General features: G+C 41.9%; 1 protein-coding gene across 2 annotated transcripts in view; it reads left to right on the top strand.

Annotated features, from left to right (window-relative positions):
* LOC133650537 (LIM domain and actin-binding protein 1-like) overlaps positions 1-26,059 on the top strand; it is a 45,260-nt gene extending 19,201 nt beyond the window's left edge. For both annotated transcript variants that reach the window (XM_062047887.1, XM_062047897.1), the window contains 7 exons: positions 8,323-8,805; positions 12,254-12,308; positions 12,376-12,464; positions 18,118-18,196; positions 21,654-21,688; positions 21,782-21,915; positions 24,335-26,059. In XM_062047887.1, coding sequence (XP_061903871.1) covers positions 8,323-8,805; positions 12,254-12,308; positions 12,376-12,464; positions 18,118-18,196; positions 21,654-21,688; positions 21,782-21,915; positions 24,335-25,469 — 2,010 coding nt within the window. In that variant the 3' untranslated portion in view covers positions 25,470-26,059. The remainder of the gene's footprint in view (positions 1-8,322; positions 8,806-12,253; positions 12,309-12,375; positions 12,465-18,117; positions 18,197-21,653; positions 21,689-21,781; positions 21,916-24,334) is intronic.
* The last annotated feature ends 1,363 nt before the right edge of the window (positions 26,060-27,422 follow it).

Below are 27,422 nucleotides of genomic sequence, written 5' to 3'. Positions count from 1 at the left end.
GCTTTATTACAGCGGCCGTGTGGAAACTGCGTCCGCGTATATCAACTGTGTTAGTTACTTTATTAGTTTATTGTTAGCCATTGGAGGAACATTTGTGCATGTACTGTATGAACGTTATTCACTGTAGTCAAGATATAGAACAAAGTTGCCTACAGCTGAAATGATCAACTCGATTCATCTGATTAGAAATTTTGATTTATTTTCTGTTGCTTCGATTAATTGTTTAATGAATGGAAAAAAAGGAATATGTGCATTTTGTTTGTTGTGGTGATAGAATCCAGGAAAATACTGCTGATTTTTTTTTTTAAGTTTACTTTGTACTTAACAGGAAGTCTCCGTGTGCAAGTTTTATTGTTGTGTAACTAGACAGTGAGTGGACCAGAACTTGGTAAATTGGGCAACATGAGCTATGGTCACATTGCATGTAAATTGTGTTTTTTTGCCTATATGTGACATGTATCTGATTGTTTCATGTGAAAAGTAAAATTCTGTTTTTTTTTGTTTTTTTTTTCAAATCCGCACAAGGCCTCTTTCGTATGTGGATATAAATCCGATATGTATCCCATGCAACTGCAGTCTAACTACAATCCATACATCATCGAAAATCAACAAATGGCATTATTTGATAAACCAGACGATTGCAAAATAAAAAGGTGGACGAATGGGCAGAAAACAGTCAAGAAAAAGATGATTTAGAACTCCCGTCAATGTCCAAACACTCCTGACTCCAACTCTACTCACAGGCTTCTCGAAATAGACATTGTAGCAAATGGGCCACAAACCGCAAGAGCCAAAATTCTTGCCCTCCTTCTTTATCTTCATACGTGTAATAATTCAGTTGGGAAAATGTTGACTCCGGTTGCGCACAAGCACTATACAGTATATAAAATTTTTTTTGTAATGTGAATGACCACATAAAAAGACCGGATTTAACAGAAAATCCAAATTGGGCATCACAACCTGCAATGTGAATGTAGCCATAGACCGTACTAAATGAATTGCGTACCAATTTCAAAACCTCAAGCACTTAATCAATATTAGTCGCAAACAGCGTGAGATCAGCATATGGTCAAAAATAATTTCATATAACAAAAGACTAATGAGGGCAGCACGGTGGAACAGGGGTTAGTGCATCCATCCATCCATCCATTTTCTACCGCTTAATCCCTTCGGGGTCGCGGGGGGCTCGCGGGGGGCGCTGGAGCCTATCTCAGCTACAATCGGGCGGAAGGCGGGGTACACCCTGGACAAGTCGCCACCTCATCGCAGGGCCTGTCATGATCCATGGTCCGGATCATGTTTTTGTGTTTTCTGTTAATTTTGGACTCCTTTTGTTATTTGTTGTGCTCCTGTGAGTTTGTTTTGGTTGTCATGGTCACTCTTTGTGTGCACCTGTCTCTGATTAGTGCTCGCCCGCTCACCTGCTTCCCGAGCGCTAATCAGAGGCATTATTTAAGTTGCCTTTGCCAGTCACTCGTCCTGCTCTCATTGTGTTTGCTCCATGCACTTGTCACGTGAGTTTTTGAGTTCTAGTGTTCCTTGTCTTTTGCCTATGCTAAGTAATAGTTCCTTAACTTCCCGTGCGCTCTGCACGCATCCCTGTTGTTTTTGTTTATTGGATGATTTATGATAAATAAATCACTTCCTACCTTACGCCTTCGTCCGGAGCCGTTCCTTTGCATTGGGAGAACAACCGCGCAGCAAGCTGCGACCCTCCGTTCGTGACAGAATGAGAGCAGCAACCGTTCTCCCGCAAACGGACCAGGGTGAGATGGATGAAGGTACGCGCATGGTGTTGCGAGCGATGGAAGTGGAGACGCTTCGCTATTCGACGGAGGAGAGGTCGAACCTTATGTGGGGACCTGGAGGCTCCCTTATCCCCATCGACTCCCTCTGGTCCGAAGACATCGCCGCTACACAGCAGTACCGGACGCGCAGGCAAAGGCGGAAGCCGTCCAGAAGGGCTTCGCCTCGCCGTCAGAACGCTTCACTCCCGCAAGCTCCTCCCCCGGACCGAAGCAAGTTGCAGGCAGCCCAGTATCCTTCCCCCGATGACGTCACTCCGTCCACGGCTGATGACGTCATGGCCCAGAATTTTTTTTTTCTGAATTCTGTCTCCTTGCGTCAACAACCTCCTAAAGACTTTAATTCTAAAATTATACCTTGTCAGGACATTCTTTTGAAATGTAGATGTCAGCCACAGTCTCCTTCTGAGTGCCAAGCTCCGCCCCCTAGGACTCTAGCCCCGCCCACGTCAGTGACTTTTTCCTCTCATCCTCCCAAAAGACCTCAGGTGGGGGGTGGGAAAAGACATTTTGGACAATTTAGAGGGGAGGATTTTGCCCCCCTCCTGACTTCCCGCCACCCACCCGTAAAGACTGTTCCAGACCGCAAGCAGCGCGTCTGGTATCCGCCCCTTGAGGGGGGGGCTGGGGCCGGGAGCTGTGCTGGTGGGGCTGCTCGGCTGCGCCCAGCCAAACCGCAACCTCCAACCCGTCCTCCACCACCAGTCCGTCAGCATGCCAAGCCGCAACCCCCAGCGAGACCACCTCTGCCATGCTCATGGCTAACCTCAGCCCGGGTGGGCCTGCAGACGCCACCAGCATCTCCGGTGGGCCTGCAGAAGCCGCCAGCATCTCCGGTGGGCCTGCAGACGCCACCATCTCCAGTTCCTGTACCTGCTCCTCGGCTGGCACCCGTGCCTGCACCCCGGCTGGCACCCGTGCCTGCACCCCGGCTGGCACCCGTGCCTGCACCCCGGCTGGCACCCGTGCCTGCACCCCGGCAGGCACCCGTGCCTGCACCCCGGCAGGCACCCGTACCTGCACCCCGACAGGCACCCGTACCTGCACCTCGGCAGACGCCTGCACCTGCTCCTCGGCAGACGCCTGCACCTGCTCCTCGGCAGACGCCTGCACCTGCTCCTCGGCAGACGCCTGCACCTCCTCCTCGGCAGACGCCTGCACCTCCTCCTCGGCAGACGCCTGCACCTCCTCCTCGGCAGACGCCTGCACCTGCTCCTCGGCAGACGCCTGCACCTGCTCCTCGGCAGACGCCTGCGCCTGCTCCTCGGCAGACGCCTGCGCCTGCTCCTCGGCAGACGCCTGCGCCTGCTCCTCGGCAGACGCCTGCGCCTGCTCCTCGGCAGACGCCTGCGCCTGCTCCTCGGCAGACGCCTGCGCCTGCTCCTCGGCAGACGCCTGCGCCTGCTCCTCGGCAGACGCCTGCGCCTGCTCCTCGGCAGACGCCTGCGCCTGCTCCTCGCCAGACGCCTGCGCCTGCTCCTCGCCAGACGCCTGCGCCTGCTCCTCGCCAGACGCCTGCGCCTGCTCCTCGCCAGACGCCTGCGCCTGCTCCTCGCCAGACGCCTGCGCCTGCTCCTCGCCAGACGCCTGCGCCTGCTCCTCGCCAGACGCCTGCGCCTGCTCCTCGCCAGACGCCTGCGCCTGCTCCTCGCCAGACGCCTGCGCCTGCTCCTCGCCAGACGCCTGCGCCTGCTCCTCGCCAGACGCCTGCGCCTGCTCCTCGCCAGACGCCTGCGCCTGCTCCTCGCCAGACGCCTGCGCCTGCTCCTCGCCAGACGCCGGTGGTACCTGCAAGCACGCCAGACTCACCGGTGGTACCTGCAAGCACGCCAGACTCACCGGTGGTACCTGCAAGCACGCCAGACTCACCGGTGGTACCTGCAATCACGCCAGACTCGCCGGTGGTACCTGCAATCACGCCAAACTCGCCGGTGGTACCTGCAACCACACCAGACTCGCCAGTGGTGCCTGCTGCCACGCCTGCCATGACGGCGCCGACACGCCCACCTCCTCGTCGACCACGGATGTGGCCGCTCCCTGGTCGTCCGCCTCGCCAAGTGCGCCCACCTCCCCGTCGGCCACGAATGTGGCCATTCCCTGGTCGCCCGCCTCGCTTGCTGCAGCGGCGTTCCACTCGCCGCCGCCACTTGACTTTGCCTCGGTGGATTCGGGGACACTTGGCCTGGCGACCCACCTCCAAGTCCTCCCTCCGCCCGCCCGTGACTTTTGACCCTGCTTTTTTTTTTTGTTTTTGTTTTCATATGGACATCTGGTATCTGTCCTTGAGGAGGGGGTACTGTCATGATCCATGGTCCGGATCATGTTTTTGTGTTTTCTGTTAATTTTGGACTCCTTTTGTTATTTGTTGTGCTCCTGTGAGTTTGTTTTGGTTGTCATGGTCACTCTTTGTGTGCACCTGTCTCTGATTAGTGCTCGCCCGCTCACCTGCTTCCCGAGCGCTAATCAGAGGCATTATTTAAGTTGCCTTTGCCAGTCACTCGTCCTGCTCTCATTGTGTTTGCTCCATGCACTTGTCACGTGAGTTTTTGAGTTCTAGTGTTCCTTGTCTTTTGCCTATGCTAAGTAATAGTTCCTTAACTTCCCGTGCGCTCTGCACGCATCCCTGTTGTTTTTGTTTATTGGATGATTTATGATAAATAAATCACTTCCTACCTTACGCCTTCGTCCGGAGCCGTTCCTTTGCATTGGGAGAACAACCGCGCAGCAAGCTGCGACCCCGTGATCGTGACAGGGCCAACACAGATAGACAGACAACATTCACACTCACATTCACACACTAGGGCCAGTGCATGTGCCTCACAATACGAAGGTCCTGAGTTCAATCCCGGGCTCGAGATCTTTCTGTGTGGAGTTTGCATGTTCTCCCCGTGACTGCGTGGGTTCCCTCCGGGTACTCCGGCTTCCTCCCACCTCCAAAGACATGCACCTGGGGATAGGTTGATTGGCAACACTAAATGGTCCCTAGTGTGTGTATGTGAGTGTGAATGTGGTCTGTCTATCTGTGTTGGCCCTGTGATGAGGTGGCGACTTGTCCAGGGTGTACCCCGCCTTCCGCCCGAATGCAGCTGAGATAGGCTCCAGCACCCCCGCAACCCCGAACGGGACAAGTGGTAGAAAATGGATGGATGGATGGAAAAGACTAATGAAAGATACTTTTTAAAGCTAATATTTAGTCATTCCAATGGCACAAGTATCATTCCTTGAGTACTGCAGTGCTAACTCACTAAATGAGCATCTTTGTTTAGACTCTTATCCAGTAGCAAACCTACTGTATGTGAAATATGTCTCAAAAAAGTCAAAATCTCCTCTTTACTTTGGTACCAAGATCATCCATGTAGACCAGGGCTATATAACTAAATTGTTTTAGGGGCCACTTTTCCAGAAAGCTAAGGACCGAGGGGCCGGACTTCTCTTTTCACTGTTATTCTTATTTTGTATATTCTTAAGAACCAGTGTCCAAATGCACAGGATATTTTATTTTTAAATATTTATTTTTACAGAGTTACTAAATTTTAATAAAATAGCCCAGTCTATAGGAAGGATTTGCTGTTTTTAGGGACTTTCTGAAAAAAATGCTAGTCAAAGATCATCTATATCAGGGATTCTTAACCTTTTTGACCTTGAGGCCCAACTTTTCTGCTGCCGAGGGGTTCAAGGCCTACTCAAATATTAACACTGAATTGGTAATCTTACTCTTGATTTTAATTGTATTCAAAAGGTACACTACCGTTCAAAAGTTTGGGGTCACCCAAACAATTTTGTGTTTGAGCCTTCATTTCTAAGAACAAGAATAGACTGTCGAGTTTCAAATTAAAGTTCTCTTTTTCTGGCCATTTTGAGCGTTTAATTGACCCCACAAATGTGATGCTCCAGAAACTCAATCTGCTCAAAGGAAGGTCAGTTTTGTAGCTTCTGTAACGAGCTAAACTGTTTTCAGATGTGTGAACATGATTGCACAAGGGTTTTCTAATCATCAATTAGCCTTCTGAGCCAATGAGCAAACACATTGTACCATTAGAACACTGGAGTGATAGTTGCTGGAAATGGGCCTCTATACACCTATGTAGATATTGCACCAAAAACCAGACATTTGCAGCTAGAATAGTAATTTACCACATTAGCAATGTATAGAGAGTATTTCTTTAAAGTTAAGACTAGTTTAAAGTTATCTTAATTGAAAAGTACAGTGCTTTTCCTTCAAAAATAAGGACATTTCAATGTGACCCCAAACTTTTGAACGGTAGTGTATATCTAACCTACTTACAGTTTACAGCATAACCTTTGTCAAATGATATAAAACTATTTATCACAAAGATTATTAAGGCTTAGGTCAGTCTGATTACAAAAATATCTAATCAAATATATTGCAAAAGAAGGTACTCATAAAACAGAGGAAAATTATTTTACATGCAATTACACAGTGCAAAAATAAATACATTCTAACTAAATTTAATGGGAATAAAAATAAACTGTCCATAAAAGTGCAAATGAAAATACCGCTTCACCACTTGAGTCATAATTTTTGCGCTTTAGAAACTTCTCTATGACTTAAGCTCCAGACTTTTTCTGTTTGATATTGCCATTACTGTCACCAGTGGTGGATCAATGTATTACAAATGAGTACCACTGCGACCCATACAGACCACAGCTGAGAAACAGATATTTTTTGGCGGTCCTCTGGTAAACACTAATCTTTACGACAGTGCTTGAGTGTTTCTTTTTTTTTTTTTTTACAAACCCTGTTTCCATATGAGTTGGGAAATTGTGTTAGATGTAAATATAAACGGAATACAATGATTTGCGAATCCTTTTCAACCCATATTCAATTGAATGCACTACAAAGACAAGATATTTGATGTTCAAACTCATAAACTTTATTTTTTTTTGGCAAATAATAATTAACTTTCATGGCTGCAACACGTGCCAAAGTAGTTGGGAAAGGGCATGTTCACCACTGTGTTACATCACCTTTTCTTTTAACAACACTCATTAAACAATTGGGAAATGAGGAAACTAATTGTTGAAGCTTTGAAAGTGGAATTCTTTCCCATTCTTGTTTTATGTAGAGCTTCAGTCGTTCAACAGTCCGGGGTCTCCGCTGTCGTATTTTACGCTTCAAAATGCGCCACACATTTTCGATGGGAGACAGGTCTGGACTGCAGGCGGGCCAGGAAAGTACCCGCACTCTTTTTTTACAAAGCCACGCTGTTGTAACTCGTGCTGAATGTGGCTTGGCATTGTCTTGCTGAAATAAGCAGGGGCGTCCAAGAAAAAGACGGCGCTTAGATGGCAGCATATGTTGTTCCAAAACCTGTATGTACCTTTCAGCATTAATGGTGCCTTCACAGATGTGTAAGTTACCCATGCCTTGGGCACTAATACACCCCCATACCATCACAGATGCTGGCTTTTGAACTTTGCCTCGATAACAGTCTGGATGGTTCGCTTCCCTTTTGGTCCGGATGACACGATGTCGAATATTTCCAAAAACAATTTGAAATCTGGACTCGTCAGACCACAGAACACTTTTCCACTTTGCATGAGTCCATCTTAGATGATCTCGGGCCCAGAGAAGCCGGCGGCGTTTCTGGATGTTGTTGATAAATGGCTTTCGCTTTGCATAGTAGAGCTTTAACTTGCACTTACAGATGTAGCGACAAACTGTATTTAGTGACAGTGGTTTTCTGAAGTGTTCCCGAGCCCATGTGGTGATATCCTTTAGAGATTGATGTCGGTTTTTGATACAGTGCCGTCTGAGTGATCGAAGGTCACGGTCATTCAATGTTGATTTCCGGCCATGCCGCTTACGTGGAGTGATTTCTACAGATTCTCTGAACCTTTTGATGATATTATGGACCGTAGATGTTGAAATCCCTAAATTTCTTGCAATTGCACTTTGAGAAACGTTGTTCTTAAACTGTTTGACTATTTGCTCACTCAGTTGTGGACAAAGGGGTGTACCTAGCCCCATCCTTTCTTGTGAAAGACTGAGCATTTTTTGGGAATCTGTTTTTATACCCAATCATGGCACCCACCTGTTCCCAATTAGCCTGCACACCTGTGGGATTTTCCAAATAAGTGTTTGATGAGCATTCCTCAAACTTTATCAGTATTTATTGCCACCTTTCCCAACTTCTTTGTCACGTGTTGCTGGCATCAAATTCTAAAGTTAAACATTTTTTTTTGTTGCAAATAATCATTATCAGTTTGAACATCAAATATGTTGTCTTTGTAGCATATTCAACTGGATATGGGTTGAAAATGATTTGCAAATCATTGTATTCCGTTTATATTTACATCTAACACAATTTCCCAATTCATATGGAAACGGGGTTTGTAAATCTGCTGCAAAAATGTTAAGTCTTCCAAGTTTTTTTGGGCCTCGTGTCATTTTCAGGCCTGATTTGGCCCACAGGACGCCAGTTGAATAGCGGAAAAAACGAATGTACTTTTCTCGCAAAATGGCTTTTTAAAACATTTCTGCGTTGTCTTGCAGGGCTTTGAAAGTGCCTCCTCCCTTCGCTCAAATAACTTGAGTGCTTTGAAGAAACGCTGGGAACAAGCTGGGAACATTGGTACCCAAGACAAGGCTCCATTCATCTCCTCACCTATACTATCTCACGGCGCACCGCACATCCCAGTCCGGGCAGGTCCTGGGAGTGAGCAGCCCCCTCATCCTCCTCCCCCGCCACCTCTTTCTCCTCCTCCTCCTCCAAAAAACCTAGTGTATCACCAGCCTCCTCAGGAAGAGCCACAAAGTCCAAACACTACGACCTTTACACTCTCGGCAGCTCTACAAAGAGCCGAAAAAAAAGAACAAGAAGAAGAAGAGAGGGGGATGGACAAAGATCACCTGACAGACTTCAAGACACCAGAAGAGCTTGAAGAGCAAGTTCCAGCTAGTCCCCGTGAAAAACCAAGTTTGCTATTAAACAATCTGAAGATGAGGTTTGAGAGGACAGCGGACGTCCCAGAAAAGGTGACCATCTGGTTTGGCGATTTCTCTGCATACATCTTCAATTAATGACACTTGTGAAATCAGCAAACAAAAGTACAGTTGATCCCTGCATATTCACAAATTTTGTTTTTCTGCTATGAAGTGTAAAAATTAGTTTTTTTTTTTTAATGGTAACCTGTATGAAAATGGTTTGATGGCGCTATCTGGCAGAGGGTGCTATCTCACAAGTAAATGTACTCAACATTTTGCAGCAGTAAGACGCTTTGACAAGACACATGTGTAAACACATTTTGTATACAAAGTGGTCGCTCGGGATATATAGTTAATATATACAGCATGTTGTTTCCTCGACGTAGCTCTTACCTTGAAAAACTTGTATTACGAAACAGCATTGCCCATTCGAATAAAATAAATAACTTTTTGATCAGTGCTTGGTCCCCCCAAAACAGTAAAATGTTAAGATATAACATCCCTTTCAAAAAGAAAATGTAACTTAGTTAATAAAAATTGTAGGGATGCACAATAATGGAAATTTAAACCGATACCGATAATTTCCAGACCTTTACAACTGATAGATAACTGATATTTGTATCTAAATATTTACACAATATTTTGTGAGAAAAAATTATAGTGCATGCTTTTGCTCAAAATGTAGACACACTACCAAAAAATACACACATCTATTTAAGGGAATAGGATAAAGTCAACTGGTATTGTTCGACCTCATTAACAATAATTTGAGCACAAATACCCTGCCTACTATAATTCTATAATTTAAACAAATAGAATCATTGCATAGAGCAAGAAGAAGATGGAATTTATTGATATTTCAACTTTTCAATTATGTTATTGATAGACAACAAGAAACTCAAACATTCCGAATATAATTTTTTAAAAGGAAAAATACAGATCTGTCCAACACAACATACATCAGCCAATAAGATTATGCATTACAGTTAGACCGAAACAAGTGAAGTCATCTTTTCTTGTTGATTGGCAAAAATAAAATAAATACAAGTATTTTTCCCTGACAGTAATACAATAATGCAATAAGTGCTTACCTCATAGAAAGGCAACATTCAATTGTATAACAAAGAAAGCACAGTTCAAATATAAAGTGCATTTTTTTCCACTAAGAAATCATAGTTAACTAAGAGTGGTCCATCCATCCATTTTCTACCGCTTGTCCCGTTGTCTGTGCCTCCAGATTAACCATGATGTTAAACATAAACAACTCATTTTGTCAAATTAGATTTTTCCCTAAGGTATTCTCTTTCAAATTGTTCCTTTTTATCAAACGCTTTCTCATCAGTTCTCTGGCTTTACATTTGCTGCGGTCGCCGATGCTAGGTCTTGGCTTAGCGGCAAAAGCGGCTTTTTCTGACATGGTAAAGAAAGCCTACAAAAAAATCTAACACCAGTGACAGTGGTTGCTTTTCTCTACACAACAGGCCATGCGTGCAGTATTATGACATCACAAATGTGCGACTATATTGGAAAGTCCAATGACAAACACAAAAGTAAGCCTTAATTACCGGATCATTCTATCAGTTAATGTTTTCGGTATCGTAATTATAGATGTGACGTCATAATTGCCATTATCTGTCGATAATTATCGGCCTCCGATATTACCGTGCATCCCTAAGAGTCGGATGAAAAACAATACAATAGAATGTAATACAAATAACTACAGTTGTTTCAGGAAGTAATGGAATAATAATATACAGTATTTACCTTGGAGAATATCCAGAAAGTTGTTGGTATCATTTGAGCTGCTTTTCCATATTTTCATGGATAAATGTTCCCCGTTTAGATACTGTTTTAACATCCTTGACAGGCGTTACTTGCTCATTCTGCTTCAGTATGTGGCAGACTAGCAGAACTATGCTCTGTAATGTTTTTGATCATTTATTTAAGTCAATGCATATCAAGTTCTTCTCAGCACTGTCCCTCACACTCACTTTTCTAGCGTCCAATGATTGAAAAAAACAGTTATCAATTTCAGCTAACAGCTAATACTAGTAAAACTCTAAATTTTTGCTCAAAGCACAAAAATGACCCCAGAGAGAGCTTGTACCCCGAAAAACTCTTTAATGAAGCACTTGTATTCAGAGGTACCCCTGTAAAATACTGTACACTGTTTGCTTGTAATTGTTAATGTATAAAACTGATTATACAATGCATTTTAGTCACAGTTAGACATTTTTCCCAAAAAAGTAATTGTTTCTAGCTTTTTATCGTCTTGTCCATTGTTTGTCGTTTTTTTACCATTCGTTGGTGGTCTTGTAAGGCAAGTATTGGGGATCAACTGTATAACTATGAACAGCCATATATTTGCAGATAACTTGCAAAGAAAACACTGCAAGTGATTGCTTGAAAACTACTAATTAGTCAATCAGCAAACCGGTTTAGCAGTTTGTTCAGTCACAAATTGAAGTGCAGTTAAGCTAAAAAAAAATTATACCCTGCCCCAGTTTTGGGTGAAAATTATTTTTTGTTATTACAATAAAGTGATAAGAGCTCAACAAATTCAACCTCCCTTTGATCGCACATACAGTCACAATGTAGCCAACTCCTCTACTCCTGAACTGTGGCACACTTTTGAAAATGTCAACAATCAGCTCTACTGTGTTGCCTGTGCTATTATTTTTCCAACAAATACACCACATGACGGCGCTGCCAAGTTTGACTTGAAATTTCTCACACGGCTCAATACGTTTTACAAAAACACCCACTAACTTTTGGGTGTTTGGCCGAATCATAGCGTAATTTGTCATTGACAATTTTAGCAAGATTGGTTAAAAAACATTCACACAAACAAAACAACTAATTGTCCTTAAGCATTTTCAGCACAACCCGTCAATTAGTCCTAAACACCGGTTGCTAATTTCAGCTGTTTCATGCACAATATGAGCAGAAGTATTACATTTTCCTTGATGGCTTAGATATTACTTTTCATTCAGCGTATCTGTTCTTTGACACTTGCTGTCACACTGCTTAAAAAAAATCCTTTTAAGTCCTCACCTTGGCCAGTAAAGGAATGTAGTAACATTCCTGACCTAAGGCAGTTTCATCCTTCAGACTTGCGTTATCTCAGACTAGACTCCACGTTTTTTCCAACAGTGCTCTCACTGGATCATATCTACGTAAAGCATTCTAACTAAAACTCTAATCAGCGCCTTAACTCCATGGGAACATGACATTTACTGTATGGTCCTGGTGAAAGGCAGGAAGGCAGCATCATTTGGTGGAAGTGGTCTGTTGGTAATGATAAGATCATAAACAAATGCACTGATTTAATGATGTTAAGGGAGGCTGTTCTATAAACATCTACCATTATTGCTGTATTTACCCTCATTGTTGTATAACTTTTACCCTAATTGGTGTATAAACATCGACCATCACTGGTGTATTAACATCTACCCTCGTTGATGTATGAACATTTACCATCAATGTTTCCTCCATCCAGGCTGGCAGACCCTTTCTAAAAAGTGCCTCGTCAGAAGATATGGACCAAACCTCTGGTGAGATTTATTGAACATTAATGTGAGCTGGCGGCTAAAATGAATCCACCTAATTGTGGTCCATCAGTGTGTGACCGCCTGCTGGAGAAGTCATCGCTGAGGGAGAAGCTGGCCAAATACACTGCTGCTGTTTCCAAACAAAGCAACTCTAAAACTGTGAGTTCAAGACGCATGTCTGAATATAGAAACTGTAATTAAAATGATATTTTTGCATTTCTTTTTTTATAAAGTACTAGTGTACAGTTAAGCTTAAAATTGTTCATAACCCCTGGCAAACTAACTTTTTTCCAAATGTCAATGAAAGCTGAAAAAAAAAAACACAGGATGCTTTAAAGGCCTACTGAAACCCACTACTACCGACCACGCAGTCTGATAGTTTATATATCAATGATGAAATCTTAACATTGCAACAGATGCCAATACGGCCGGGTTAGAATAGTAAAGTGCAATTTTAAATTTCCCGCGAAATATTCTGCTGAAAACGTCTCGGTATGATGACGTTTGCGCGTGACGTCACGGATTGTGCGGACATTTTGGGACACCATTGTGGCCAGCTATTAAGTCGTCTGTTTTCATCGCAAAATTCCACAGTATTCTGGACATCTGTGTTGGTGAATCTTTTGCAATTTGTTTAATGAACAATGAAGACAGCAAAGAAGAAAGCTGTAGGTGGGATCGGTGTATTAGCGGCTGGCTGCAGCAACACAACCAGGAGGACTTTGAGTTGGATAGCAGACGCGCTACCATGAGTACGCAGCTTTGGCTTCCAAACATTTGATCGCTTGCCCGTACGTGCGTGCCACTATGTGCAGGTCACGTACGTAACTTTGGGGAAATATATGTGCTGTATGAACTTTACGGAGGTGAATGGTACTTTGGGCTGTGGGATTGAGTGTGTTTTGCGGGTGTTTGAGTTGTATTGGTGGGTTATATGGACGGGAGGGGGGAGGTGTTTTTTATGCGGATTAATTTGTGGCATATTAAATATAAGCCTGGTTTTGTTGTGGCTAATAGAGAATATATATGTCTTGTGTTTATTTACTGTTTTAGTCATTCCCAGCTGAATATCAGGTCCCACCCGCCTCTCACAGCATCTTCCCTATCTGAATCGCTTCCACTGCCCTCTAATCCTTCACTCTCACTTTCCTCATCCACGAATCTTTCATCCTCGCTCAAATTAATGGGGAAATTGTCGCTTTCTTGGTCCGAATCGCTCTCGCTGCTGGTGGCCATGATTGTAAACAATGTGCAGATGTGAGGAGCTCCACAACCTGTGACGTCACGCTACTTCCGGTACAGGCAAGGCTTTTTTATCAGCGACCAAAAGTTGCGAACTTTATCGTCGATGTTCTCTACTAAATCCTTTCAGCAAAAATATGGCAATATCGCGAAATGATCAAGTATGACACATAGAATGGACCTGCTATCCCCGTTTAAATAATAACATTTCATTTCAGTAGGCCTTTAATTTTTGCAAATTTTTTTATTTTATTTTTAACATTAGTGTTTTTTCACATATGTGTTTTTAATATATACAGTACAGGCCAAAAGTTTGGACACACTTTCTCATTCAATGCGATTTCTTTATTTTTATGACTATTTACATTGTAGATTGTCACTGAAGGCATCAAAACTATGAATGAACACATGTGGAGTTATGTACTAAACAAAAAAGGTGAAGTAACTGAAAACATGTTTTATATTCTAGTTTCTTAAAAATAGCCACCCTTTGCTCTGATTACTGCTTCGCACACTCTTGGAATTCTCTCGATGAGCTTCAAGAGGTAGTCACCTGAAAGGATTTTCACTTCACAGGTGTCATAGTTTTGATGCCTTCAGTGACAATTTACAACGTAAATTAAAGTTAAAAAGTTAAAGTACCCATGATTGTCACACACACACACTAGCTGTGGTGAAATTATTCTCTGTATTTGACCCCTTGATCACCCCCTCGGAGGGGAGGGGAGCAGTGAGCAGCATTGGTGGCTGCACCCAGGAATCATTTTTGGTGATTTAAGCCCCAATTCCAACCCTTGATGCTGAGTGTCAAGCAGGGAGGTAATAGGTCCCATTTTTATAGTCTTTGGTATGACTCGGACGGGGTTTGAACTAACGACCTACCGATCTCAGGGCGGACACTTTAACCACAAGGCCACTGAGCAGTAAATAGTCATGAAAAAAAAAACTCATTGAAATGAGAAAGTGTGTCCAAACTTTTGGCCTGTACTGTATTTCGTCTTTTGTAAAACGCCTAATCATGAAAAAACTTGAATAAAAGCAACCTGAAGTCAAACTATTAACTATTTTGGGCTTTACAGTATATGTTGCAATTGTAAATGATTACTGACCGATATAGGGCACTTTAACTAATCTGTCACAAATCTGTTACCACGTAATTAAAGTTGAATTTGCAAAATTGACCATTTCGTGGCATTTTAAGAAGGTTTAGAGAAAATTTTATATTTAAAGACAATTGTTTCTGTTATTGTTATTATCAACATTTCCGTTTACCCTTGTTACATTATTGCCCTGTTGCTTTTTTAATTTATAGATTCTATATAATTTCTACAATGTGGCATAGAAAGAACTGCGGCCTATATATACCGGATTTATAGAGGGCACCAGGATATAAGCCACACCCACTATTTTTTGAAGAAAAAAATATTTTTCCATATATTAGCCGCTCCGCACTCTAAGCCGCATATATATAAGTTGTAAAATGAAATATTTACACAGTAAAATGCGTAAAATGTTTATTTACATACCTTAATTGTTTCCAAACGGTGCCTGTAACACAGCAGTAAAACGGATGGTCAAACAAAACAGAAGTCATCGTCATCGACCCACTGGCTGCGGTAACTAGTTATGGAGGTTAATTTGTGTCTTTATTACGAAAGCTTTCTCTGCCATTGAATTTTGAGATTTACATTTTTTTACATCAAATTATGCTGACAATTTAATTGAAAATAAATCCAGTGTAAATAATTACAGTGTAAAACAATTCAGTGAAAAAAAAATCTGTAAAAAAATTCAATGTCGAAAAATTTGCCGCTTCAAAATGCAAGACTCACTTCTGGTAAATTAAGACGGAAGCAATCGAGCCTGTCTCAGAACCGGCTAACGAAGTGTCAAGTGTAAATCAGTGAATTTTTATACTGTGATTTTTGTACACTGAATATACACTGAATTTTTATACACTGATTTTAAAACACAGAATTGTTTTTCAATGAAATTGTCAGCATAACTTTATGTAAAAAAATTCAGCTCACAAAATTGTAATGCAAAAAGTTCTGTTACATGAATTTACTGTCAAAAAAAGCTTTTGTCGTAAAGACACAAACTAACCTCCATACTAGCTCTCCTATCAGCTAAACAGACTAAATAATTCCACAGTGACGTCTTGGTGAATTTACTGAGGAATTTGTACAACTGAAACTACAAAAAGAATGCTGTTGTAAGGTAATAATACAAACACAGACACTTAACACCAACAACTCGCAAACGTGTTAGCATATTAGCTAATGCTTACGTTGCTAGCATCAATAGCACGTACACATATGCATGAAAACACTCCTACAGACATTACACATGGGACGGTTTAGTAAGTATGTATAATTGTAGTTATACTGTAAAACTTGCCAACGTTGCTTGAATCCGTACGAGCGAATACGCTATGGACGGCTAGAAGACTGAACAGCACTCCGATAAATGGAAAGACACGGCAGCCCCTGCAGTGAGCAAATGCGTAAAAAAAATGGCGCCATAGCACAATCAGTTTTTTTGTTTGTTTTTTCTTAATAAAATTACTTCTGTTATTGCCGTCAACGAAGAAAAATCATAAAATTTCCGCTTTGTCTATAAGCTGCAAGGTTCAAAGCATAGGACAAAAATAGTGGTTTATAATCTGGAATTTACGATAGTTGCAATTGGAAAACCCCTGGTTTACGTTCGGAGAACTTTTACCACTTCCGATATTGATCCGATGCGATATCAGCACAAATGGCCGTGCCAGCAATCGGAAGGTTGCTGGTTACTGGGGTTCAATCCCCACCGTCTACCATCCTAGTCACGTCTGTTGTGTCCTTGGGCAAGACACTTCACCCTTGCTCCTGATGGCTGCTGGTTAGCGCCTTGCATGGCAGCTCCCGCCATCAGTGTGTGAATGTGGAAATACTGTCAAAGCGCTTTGAGTACCTTGAAGGTAGAAAGGCACTATACAAGTATAACCCATTTACCATTTAAATCATACATTAATTATTTTGTAGTGCGGAATGTTAGAAAAGACAAATCTACTGTAAGCATGAAAAACACAAACCTATTTATTATTAACCAGCTGAAACAGATGCTGTCTTGAAGTTGAAGTGGAGTGGTAATTAGTTGTTTTTTTTCGCTACACCAAGTGGCCACAACAATTAAGTTATGTGGACACGTTTGTTACTGGATACTTATTGTAACGGCAACTAACCTTACGTCGTTTCCTTGGCAGGGCATAAAGTTTCTGACTCGTGGTTTTCTTTTGATCAGCGGTTCCTGCGTCCCACAATAACAACCGGCTGACGCCGATCCAAAGTATTGAAAAAAATGACAGTTTATTTTCACTTTTTTTCCTGACAAACGCTAACAAGAATAGCTAAAAATAAAACAGATGACGTTAGCACAAACACGACAATGAGGCGCTAAGACGTCCTTCGTCAAATTTACCTACGTTTAACACGGTCAAAAAAGCTGTTGCTGTCCCTGTTCGACCTTTCAAAACAAAACATTGTCACATTTACGGCAGTTTACGACAGTAACTGGCACTTTACGACACCCAGTCTAAACCAAAACTACATTGATAGGAAGTAAAAGACAATTCTTTTAAACTATATACCAATAATATAGCAAAATACCAGATATACAGTCATTTAAGCTAATACTGTATAATTAAATTTACTTTAAACAAAGCATGATATGTAAACATAAAACATACATGTAATTATGTCCGAAATGGCTCTAACACTTACTAATACGCTTCAGCCTTGGAGAGTTTATGTGTATAAGTAATATTCAACTATAATGATTTTATATTTGTTAATATTAACAAATATGCTGTTTTAGACTGCAGTATTGTTCAATTATGGACCGGTATTTTGTATGTCTAGCTTGTGTGCTATTGTGTGCTTAGCTGTTGTGTAGCTGTTAGCTTTTAGTAACCTCTACCATGTTTCCCTTTTGTAGTCGAATTGACTAAAATACAAGAAATGACCAACCTTGTGTGCTTATTTGGGGACATTTAGATGTTACTGGAGCTTTGCACAAGTAGACACTACAGGACTGCTTGTCTCGAGATCTTAGATGCAAGCTGACATCATTTGATAATTGTTTTGCTGGACAAAGGCTAGGCTGCATTATTGTGGCGTTGTTCTGCACATTTCCACACCTTGCCTCTCACAGCGGGTGTAATGCCACACACTGATTACAGAGGAAACGCATGGCGAAAGAAACGCTTCCTGGCTTTTACGTTGATGAATCCGGAGTGGATTTACAACACGTAGCGCCAAATCTTTTCGTAGTTGCCAAATGGATTTAAAGGAACACTGCAAATTGTTAGCGTGTATTTGAAAAGCACATATTTTCACTCTTTATGAGATCATACTTGCACACTACTAATATGGATAATTGATAAGTTATGCTTACATAATAATGGAGGCACTATTGTGATTCTTTATCTGCGTATTGACTGATCTCTGCCTAAGTGTCAAATATCAACTACTAGACAACAATGTAACGCCATTCTGTTTTTCTTCCTTGGCTTCTGTGTGTCCTCCAGTCTGTCTCCTCAGATGTGCTTCCCTCCAAAATATCCATACCTGCAATCCGTAAAGTCAAAGGTTTACCTGAGTGCAATGGTGAGTCCTTGGCTGCCTGTACGCTACCTAATGTTTTTCTTTGTCATGTAGTTCAGTTCACACACGTCATAAAGTGACACCTTTTGTTTGAAATAGTAATCCCTGAATCGTACAAAAACTTCAATTTTTCCCACATGAAGTAATGTAAATCTAATTATTTCCAGACACCCAACAATATTAACTAGATGAGGCAATTCCTGAAGGAGTTGCGTGTGAATGCTCCAATGCTGAAGTTGAACTGAAATCCTGGAATTTTTTTAGAATTGTTGAAGTAGAGCACACAATTTAGAACAGGCTGAATATTTTGAAGTTGGAACAATTTAAATCAGATGAAAATTGTGGGAGAACTATGTTGTGAACCATTTGAAAGATTCCAACACCAACCCTTTCAACTCGCTTTTCTAGAAATTCCCAAATTTTGGGAATTGATTTAAGTTCCCATTTAAATCAATTGAATTAAATTCCCATTTAAATCAATTCCAAAGAATTTGGGAATTTCTGGAAAAGCGGGAATTTTATTGAAAATGGTAAAAAAAAAATGATAAAAAACTTTTTCCCGAAATTCCCAAATTTTTTGGAATTTCTGGAAAAGCGGCAATTTTTTAGAAAATGGTAAAAAACTTGTAACATGTTGAATTGAGAAATGGTATTACGGAATTTCGGGAATTTTTCCAGTAAAAAAAACCCTTCGTTTTTTGTCTTAATTAAGAGGAATGTTTTGACGGTTGAACGGTTGAAAAATGTGGGAGGAGTGGACGCCAGAAGAAAGGGCGGAAATAAGGCTTTGGAAATCCAGGAATTCTGGAAAATCCTGGAATTTTTTTAAACTTAGAGAAAGAGTAGTTTGAATTTCAAAGATGGTGGAATGGTTGAATAGGTTGAAAAATGTGGAAATGGTGAAAGTTTGAAAAACGGCCAATTCTCTTTCTGGAAAAGCGGGAATTTTTTTGAAAATGGTAAACTTGAATGGTCTGAATGAGTTGAAATGGTTGGTGTTGGAATTTTTCAAATGCGTCAAGAAATGTTGAAGTAGTAACATGTTGAATTGAGAAATGGTATTACAGAATTCCTGGAATTTCGGGAATTTTTCCAGTAAAAAAAAAAACAAGTTAGTTTTTTGTCTTAATTACCGTAATTTCCGGACTATAAGCCGCACCTGACTATAAGCCGCACCTGCTAAATTTAGGGGAAAATACAGATTGCTCCACATATAAGCCGCACCCGACTATAAGCCGCAGGGTTTTGATGTGTAATTAGCGTAGTATATAGGGGTTCCTGCTACCACGGAGGGGATTGTCGGGACAGAGATGACTGTTTGGGAACGCAAAGCGTCCCATTTATTAACAATAAATCTTTCAATCATTCAATCAAACTTTCACATCTTTGACATGGCGAACAGCATTCGTGCAGAGTACAAATAATACAACGGTGCAAAGTAATACAAAGTGCTCGCCTGTACGTTATCAAAATAACCAGCCTACCGGTATATGAAAAGTCAGTCTTTAATCATTGTGTCATCGTCTTCCTCCTGCGTACTAAAACCACCGAAATCCTCTTCGTCGGTGTCGGAGAAGAACAGGCCGTAAATAAGCCGCACCCTTGTATAAGCCGCAGGGACCAGAACGAGGGGGAAAAGTAGCGGCTTATAGTCCGGAAATTACGGTAAGAGGAATGCTTTGACGGTTGAACGGTTGAAATGGGTTGAAAAATGTGGGAGGAGTAGTCGCCAGAAAAAAGGGCGGAAATAAGGCTTTGGAAATCCAGGAATTCTGGAAAATCCTGGAATTTTTTTTAAACTTAGAGAAAGAGTAGTTTGAATTTCCAAGATGGTGGAATGGTTTGAATAGGTTGAAAAATGTGGAAATGGTGAAAGTTTGAAAAATGGCCAATTCATTTTGAATGGGGAAAAATGTCCCGCAAAACCTGAAAATTCTGGGAAATCTGGTATTTTTTGGAAATTGTCAAGGGAAAGCCTGCGATTACCGAAAAGGCTGAACAGTTTGAAGTTGGAACGGTTTGAATCAGATGAAAATTGTGGGAGAACTTTGTTGTGAACCATTGATTTAAATGGGGATTTAAATCAATTCCAAAAAATTTGGGAATTTCTGGAAAAGCGGGAATTTTTTTGAAAATGGTAAAAAACTTGAATGGTCTGAATGAGTTGAAAGGGTTGGTGTTGGAATCTTTCAAATGTGTCGAGAAATGTTGAAGTAGTAACATGTTGAATTGAGAAATGGTATTACGGAATTCCTGGAATTTCAGGAATTTTTCCAGTAAAAAAAAACAACTTCGTTTTTTTCCTTAATTAAGAGGAATGTTTGACGGTTGAACGGTTGAAAAATGTGGGAGGAGTAGACGCCAGAAGAAAGGGCGGAAATAAGGCTTTGGAAATCCAGGAATTCTGGAAAATCCTGGAATTTTTTTAAACTTAGGGAAAGAGTAGTTTGAATTTCAAAGATGGTGGAATGTGTTGAAGGTGGAATGGTTTGAATAGGTTGAAAAATTGTTGAAATGGTGAAAGTTTGAAAAATGGCCAATTCCTTTGAAATGGGAAAAATGTCCCGGAAAACCTGAAAATTCTGGGAAATCTGGTAATTTTTGGAAATTGTCAAGGGAAAGCCCGCGATTACCGAAAAGGCTGAACAGTTTGAAGTTGGAACGGTTTGAATCAGATGAAAATTGTGGGAGAACTTTGTTGTGAACCATTGATTTAAATGGGGATTTAAATCAATTCCAAAAAAATTTGGGAATTTCTGGAAAAGCGGCAATTTTTTTGAAAATGGTAAAAAACTTGAATGGTCTGAATGAGTTGAAATGGTTGGTGTTGGAATCTTTCAAATGCGTCGATAAATGTTGACGTAATAACATGTTGAATTGAGAAATGGTATGGAATTTCGGGAATTTTTCCAGTAAAAAAAAAAACAACTTCGTTTTTTGTCTTAATTAAGAGGAATGTTTTGACGGTTGAAAAATGTGGGAGGAGTAGACGCCAGAAGAAAGGGCGGAAATAAGGCTTTAGAAAACCAGGAATTCTGGAAAATCCTGGAATTTTTTTAAACTTAGAGAAAGAGTAGTTTGAATTTCAAAGATGGTGGAATGTGTTGAAGGTGGATTGGTTGAATAGGTTGAAAAATGTGGAAATGGTGAAAGTTTGAAAAATGGCCTATTCATTTTGAATGGGGAAAAATGTTCCGAATTTGTCAAGGGAAAGCCCGCGATTCCCGAATAGGTTGAACAGTTTGAAGTTGGAACGGTTTGAATCGGGTGGAAAATCTGGAGAATAATAAGTTGAATAAATAAATTAATTTTGGTGTAGAAAGCCTCATTGTGTGAATGCTTTGGAGGCTTTATCATGCAATACCAACTGTTGTTACCTATTGGTACCTGCTGTTAAGGTCATCGCACACATTATGTACCACATGGAGCCACAAAGTGTAACACAAGTTGTGTGTTTCAGGGAGCAGCAGCAATGACGGCCCCAAAGTAACCAGGGTGAGTCCGGCAGCACGTCCATCACGTCTGAACCCACACTTGCATTTGCAGCTGTGTTTGTTGACCGAGTGCGTCGCCATCTTGTGTGTTTAGAAGTTCTGCCCTCCGGTCAAGGAGACGTGCGTCGCTTGCCAGAAGACGGTGTACCCTCTGGAGAGGCTGGCGGCTCTTCAGCACGTCTACCACAAAAGCTGCTTCCGCTGTGTTCACTGCAGCACAAAACTCAGGTTGCTCCTTCGTTCTTACCACACACAGCAGCAAATCATTGCATTCAAAGTCCAATGTTAACTTCATTTTCACAGAGAGGTTCCACAATAGTGTATTCAACATGTATCGGACAAAATGTAGTAGAGATCGGCCGATAAATGCTTTAAAATGTGATATCGGAAATTATCGGTATCGTGTTTTTTTTTATCGGTATCGTTTCTTCACAAAAAAAGAAATCTTTAACATCAATATTTATGGAACATGTCCACAAAAAATCTAGCTGTCAACATTGAATATTGCATTGTTGCATTGTAATGAATGGAATTTTTTAGAATATTTAAAAAAAATCTCATGTACCCCTTGGCATACCTTCAAGTACCCCCAGGGGTACGCGTACCCCCATTTGAGAACCACTGCTCTACAGCATGTCGTCACGTCCGCTTTTTCTCCATACAAACAGCGTGCCGGCCCAGACACATAATACAGGTAAAAGCCAGTAAATTAGAATATTTTGAAAAACTTGATTTATTTCAGTAATTGCAGTCAAAAGGTGTAACTTGTACATTATATTTATTCATTGCACACAGACTGATGCATTCAAATGTTTATTTCATTTAATTTTGATGATTTGAAGTGGCAACAAATGAAAATCCAAAATTCCGTGTGTCACAAAATTAGAATATTACTTAAGGCTAATACAAAAAAGGGATTTTTAGAAATGTTGGCCAACTGAAAAGTATGAAAATGAAAAATATGAGCATGTACAATACTCAATACTTGGTTGGAGCTCCTTTTGCCTCAATTACTGCGTTAATGCGGCGTGGCATGGAGTCGATGAGTTTCTGGCACTGCTCAGTTGTTATGAGAGCCCAGGTTGCTCTGATAGTGGCCTTCAACTCTTCTGCGTTTTTGGGTCTGGCATTCTGCATCTTCCTTTTCACAATACCCCACAGATTTTCTATGGGGCTAAGGTCAGGGGAGTTGGCGGGCCAATTTAGAACAGAAATACCATGGTCCGTAAACCAGGCACGGGTAGATTTTGCGCTGTGTGCAGGCGCCAAGTCCTGTTGGAACTTGAAATCTCCATCTCCATAGAGCAGGTCAGCAGCAGGAAGCATGAAGTGCTCTAAAACTTGCTGGTAGACGGCTGCGTTGACCCTGGAAAAAAGAGCTGGACTGCTGCTGAGTGGTCCAAAGTCATGTTTTCTGACGAAAGCAAATTTTGCATTTCCTTTGGAAATCGAGGTCCCAGAGTCTGGAGGAAGACAGGAGAGGCACAGGATCCACGTTGCCTGAAGTCTAGTGTAAAGTTTCCACCATCAGTGATGGTTTGGGGTGCCATGTCATCTGCTGGTGTCGGTCCACTCTGTTTCCTGAGATCCAGGGTCAACGCAGCCGTCTACCAGCAAGTTTTAGAGCACTTCATGCTTCCTGCTGCTGACCTGCTCTATGGAGATGGAGATTTCAAGTTCCAACAGGACTTGGCGCCTGCACACAGCGCAAAATCTACCCGTGCCTGGTTTACGGACCATGGTATTTCTGTTCTAAATTGGCCCGCCAACTCCCCTGACCTTAGCCCCATAGAAAATCTGTGGGGTATTGTGAAAAGGAAGATGCAGAATGCCAGACCCAAAAACGCAGAAGAGTTGAAGGCCACTATCAGAGCAACCTGGGCTCTCATAACAACTGAGCAGTGCCAGAAACTCATCGACTCCATGCCACGCCACATTAACGCAGTAATTGAGGCAAAAGGAGCTCCAACCAAGTATTGAGTATTGTACATGCTCATAGTTTTCATTTTCATACTTTTCAGTTGGCCAACATTTCTAAAAATCCCTTTTTTGTATTAGCCTTAAGTAATATTCTAATTTTGTGACACACGGAATTTTGGATTTTCATTTGTTGCCACTTCAAATCATCAAAATTAAATGAAATAAACATTTGAATGCATCAGTCTGTGTGCAATGAATAAATATAATGTACAAGTTACACCTTTTGAATGCAATTACTGAAATAAATCAAGTTTTTCAAAATATTCTAATTTACTGGCTTTTACCTGTATATGCGGCTTTTACATACACATAAGTGAATGCATGCATACTTGGTCAACAGCCATACAGGTCACACCGAGGGTGGCCGTATAAACAACTTTAACACTGTTACAAACATGCACCACACTGTGAATCCACACCAAACAAGAATGACAAAACACATTTCGGGAGAACATCCGCAACGTAACACAACATAAACACAACAGAACAAATACCCAGAATCTCTTGCAGCACTAACTCTTTCCGGGACGCTACATTATACACCCCCAGCTACCACCAAACCCCCCCTATCTCCCGAATTCGGAGGTCTCAAGGTTGGCAACTATGGTAGGAACACATGTTGTGTCTGAAAGTCCCTTTTTCAAAGAGGATTTCTTCTCGTTTTCAGCCTGGGCAACTTTGCCTCCCTTCACGGCAACGTGTACTGCAAGCCCCACTTCAGCCAGCTCTTCAAAGCCAAGGGAAACTACGACGAGGGATTCGGCCGTCGGCCTCACAAGGAGCTGTGGAAGCCTCGCAAAGATGGCGACGAAGACGAGGAGGAGGAGGCGGCGGCGACGAAGCCCAAAGAACAAGCTGCGCCGGCGAGGAGGCCGTCAGTAGAGAGTCTGCAAGACGGACCGCGGACGCCCTCCGTGGAAGCGCCGGCGCAGGTCAAAGTCACCGACATCACCGCCCACATGGAGACAAGGATGCAAACACTCGCCAGCGCTGCGGAGAAGCCGGCCGAGACCCGCCGGTTGAGGATCGCGTGGCCGCCCCCAGCTGGCGAGGCTCACTCAGGCACGGGAATACGCAGCCCGTCCGCCGAGGGGGTCGCTTCCGGGCGAACTTGGAGAGCCAAGTGGCCTCCAGAGGACGATTCGCCATCATCGTCATCCGCAGTGGCGTCGTCGCAAAGCGCCGAGCGTGCTGAGCTGAAGAGCCTGAGGAGGAGCTCCTCCCTAAAGGAGCGCATTCGACCCTTCACCATGGTCGCCATGCCCGGCCCAGAAGCCAACCTGAGTCCCAGGGAGCCGCGACGCCCTCTCAAGGCCCTGCTGGAGTGGAGAACATCACTGGAGGAAAGATCCAGAGAGAAAGTGCAGCTGCAAAGGAAGGCAGAAGAGGAGGGCAAGGCCGCGGAGGAGGCAGCAGGCGCCTTTCAAAGCAGCGCGGAGGAGGCGGAGCCTCGGCAGGAAGAACTTCAACACGCGCAGGAAGAACGCCAACACGCGCAGGAAGAACGCCAACACGCGCAGGAAGAACGTCAACACGCGCAGGAAGAACGCCAACACGCGCAGGAAGAACGCCAACACGCGCAGGAAGAAAGTCCGCCCGCAGACGGCTCGCTGAAGAGCATCTCTCCTGACGTCTCTGCTTCCCCCTCGCCGCCCACAATGCCCAAACAGAACCGCGCCTCGCAGGACGTCGGCTTTTGGGAGGAGGACAAGCAGGAGAGCGACGGCGACGAGCTGACTGTGGAGGACTTCATCAAAAGGAACCGTCACTACGACGACGACGAGGAGGAGGAGTCTGAATGAGACCAGCATCTTGTGGTGACGTTGCAATATTATTACTTTTTTTGCTTGAACTGATTACATTCCTACGCTCTTCAGATTGGAACTTTCTCAGGTGTACAAAAATGTTAAGCCTTAAAGGGGAACTTTACTTTTTTGGAACATTGCCTGTCATTCACACGCCTTATTGTGTCGTTCTGCATTCTCCTAAGTCGGCAAGCACAAGTTGTAGTAGGAGTATTCTATTGTGCTCATAAAGCCCTCCAGAAAAACGTTCAGAATCATCCAACAAGACTCCCATTCCATGTCGTGACCTGAATATGAACCATTAGACATTTTGTTATTATTGCTAACTAGCTCACGCAGCTACAGTCTTGACATAAAGCTGGGGAAAGTGAATTGTAGATTATAAATCATGCATCTCACCTGGATAGATCGTGGTCATAAACCGAGAAGTTGGTCAACTGTGACATTCAATTTAGAGCCGGAAAATACATGAAAAAAATGCTTGTTTTTTTTTACCCTTTGTGAGGATTTTGATTTAATTGATGTTAACATCCCATCACTCGGCATCTCAGTGAGAGCAGACATTGTACAGTAAATGGTTGTTTTATTATGTTTGTATTTCTTGTTTAGCGCTTAGCAATAATGCTACATGATGCTTAGTGTTTCACTGCTTATTATTCAGCTTTAAAACTTGTAGCTCATCCTCCTTATATTCAGAAGGTTTTGTATCATCATTTGTCTAAAAGCGATGGTTGACAATCATGAAGTCTGCATGAGTTGTTGTTGAAGGGTAAAGTGAACGTTGCGATTAGTCTGTGAAATGACGTAAATATTGTATTACATATATACTTACAGCATGTATATCAAATGTCGATGGAGGTTTTCTTAGTGGTTTCTGACTTTTGCCAGCTCAAAAAAAATAAAAAAGATGTGCTTGTCCTACGTAGGGCTTGTGAATGTTCCAAAAGAAGTGAAGCTCCCCTTTTAACAGTCCCAATGACAAGTGAATGGACAAAAATGCTGCCAACTTATTGTTCACATACTAATGTTCTGCCACACTAATCCTGATTAACTCATTTATTTCCTCACTTTCTAATGTTCGCTCTTCTGTATAAATTCCCCCCCAAATGTTTTTGTATGTAAAAAGTTGCCACTGATGAATATTTTCTTTTATCGTTTTTAAATCACAGTGCAGTAGTACCTTTTTTTCTCTTTTTTTTTTAAAAAGTGGGCAAAGCACAATAAAATTTATAATTGCTAAAAGACAATTTACATGCCTCGTTGTTTTTGGTCATTTAAAATGAGTGATGGATGGATGGAACTTTATTGCCATTGCACTTAAAACATAAAAATAAATCACATTTTAGAAAAATAAGGTATCTAAAAGCTTATTTATTTTGAACAAGGTTAAATACAGTTTCCCGTATAATACAATGAGAATGTTATATTGCTCAATTATTCTACCTTATTTCAATTATTGTGCAGAAATATGGGGAAATACATATCACAGCAACATAATGCCTTTATTTCTTTCACAGAAAAGAGTAATTTGTATCATTTTTACAGTAGGATATAGAGACCACACAAATCCACTCTTCATTAGGTCAGGATTATTAAAACGAAAAGACATGGTAGAATTGCGTACTCTATAAGTGATGTTCAAAGCTAGAAATAAAGTTCTTCCCAAGGACTTACAAAAGTTATTTGTGTTCACGTCGGAAGATGAGAACCACAGAAGGCCGTATCATTTTAAACATCCAAGAGTGCGAACAAATTTGAAGCAAATTGCGGTGTGAAAGCATGGAATTCTCTAGACAAAGACTTAAAAAGTTGCAATATTTTTGAATTTAAAAAGTTACAAAAAGAGACAACTGGAATTATATCAAACTGATTTTTGATTTTGATTGGACGTGTCATTTTGAAAATGCTTAAACGAAAATTAAAAAGTATGTTGGAGTTTGGGTGTTGGTG

Source organism: Entelurus aequoreus, linkage group LG01, assembly GCF_033978785.1.
Source record: "Entelurus aequoreus isolate RoL-2023_Sb linkage group LG01, RoL_Eaeq_v1.1, whole genome shotgun sequence".
In the NCBI taxonomy this organism is placed as follows: domain Eukaryota; kingdom Metazoa; phylum Chordata; class Actinopteri; order Syngnathiformes; family Syngnathidae; genus Entelurus; species Entelurus aequoreus.
The sequence above is the reverse complement of the archived record's forward strand: the minus strand, read 5'-3'. Positions and strand labels throughout refer to the sequence as shown.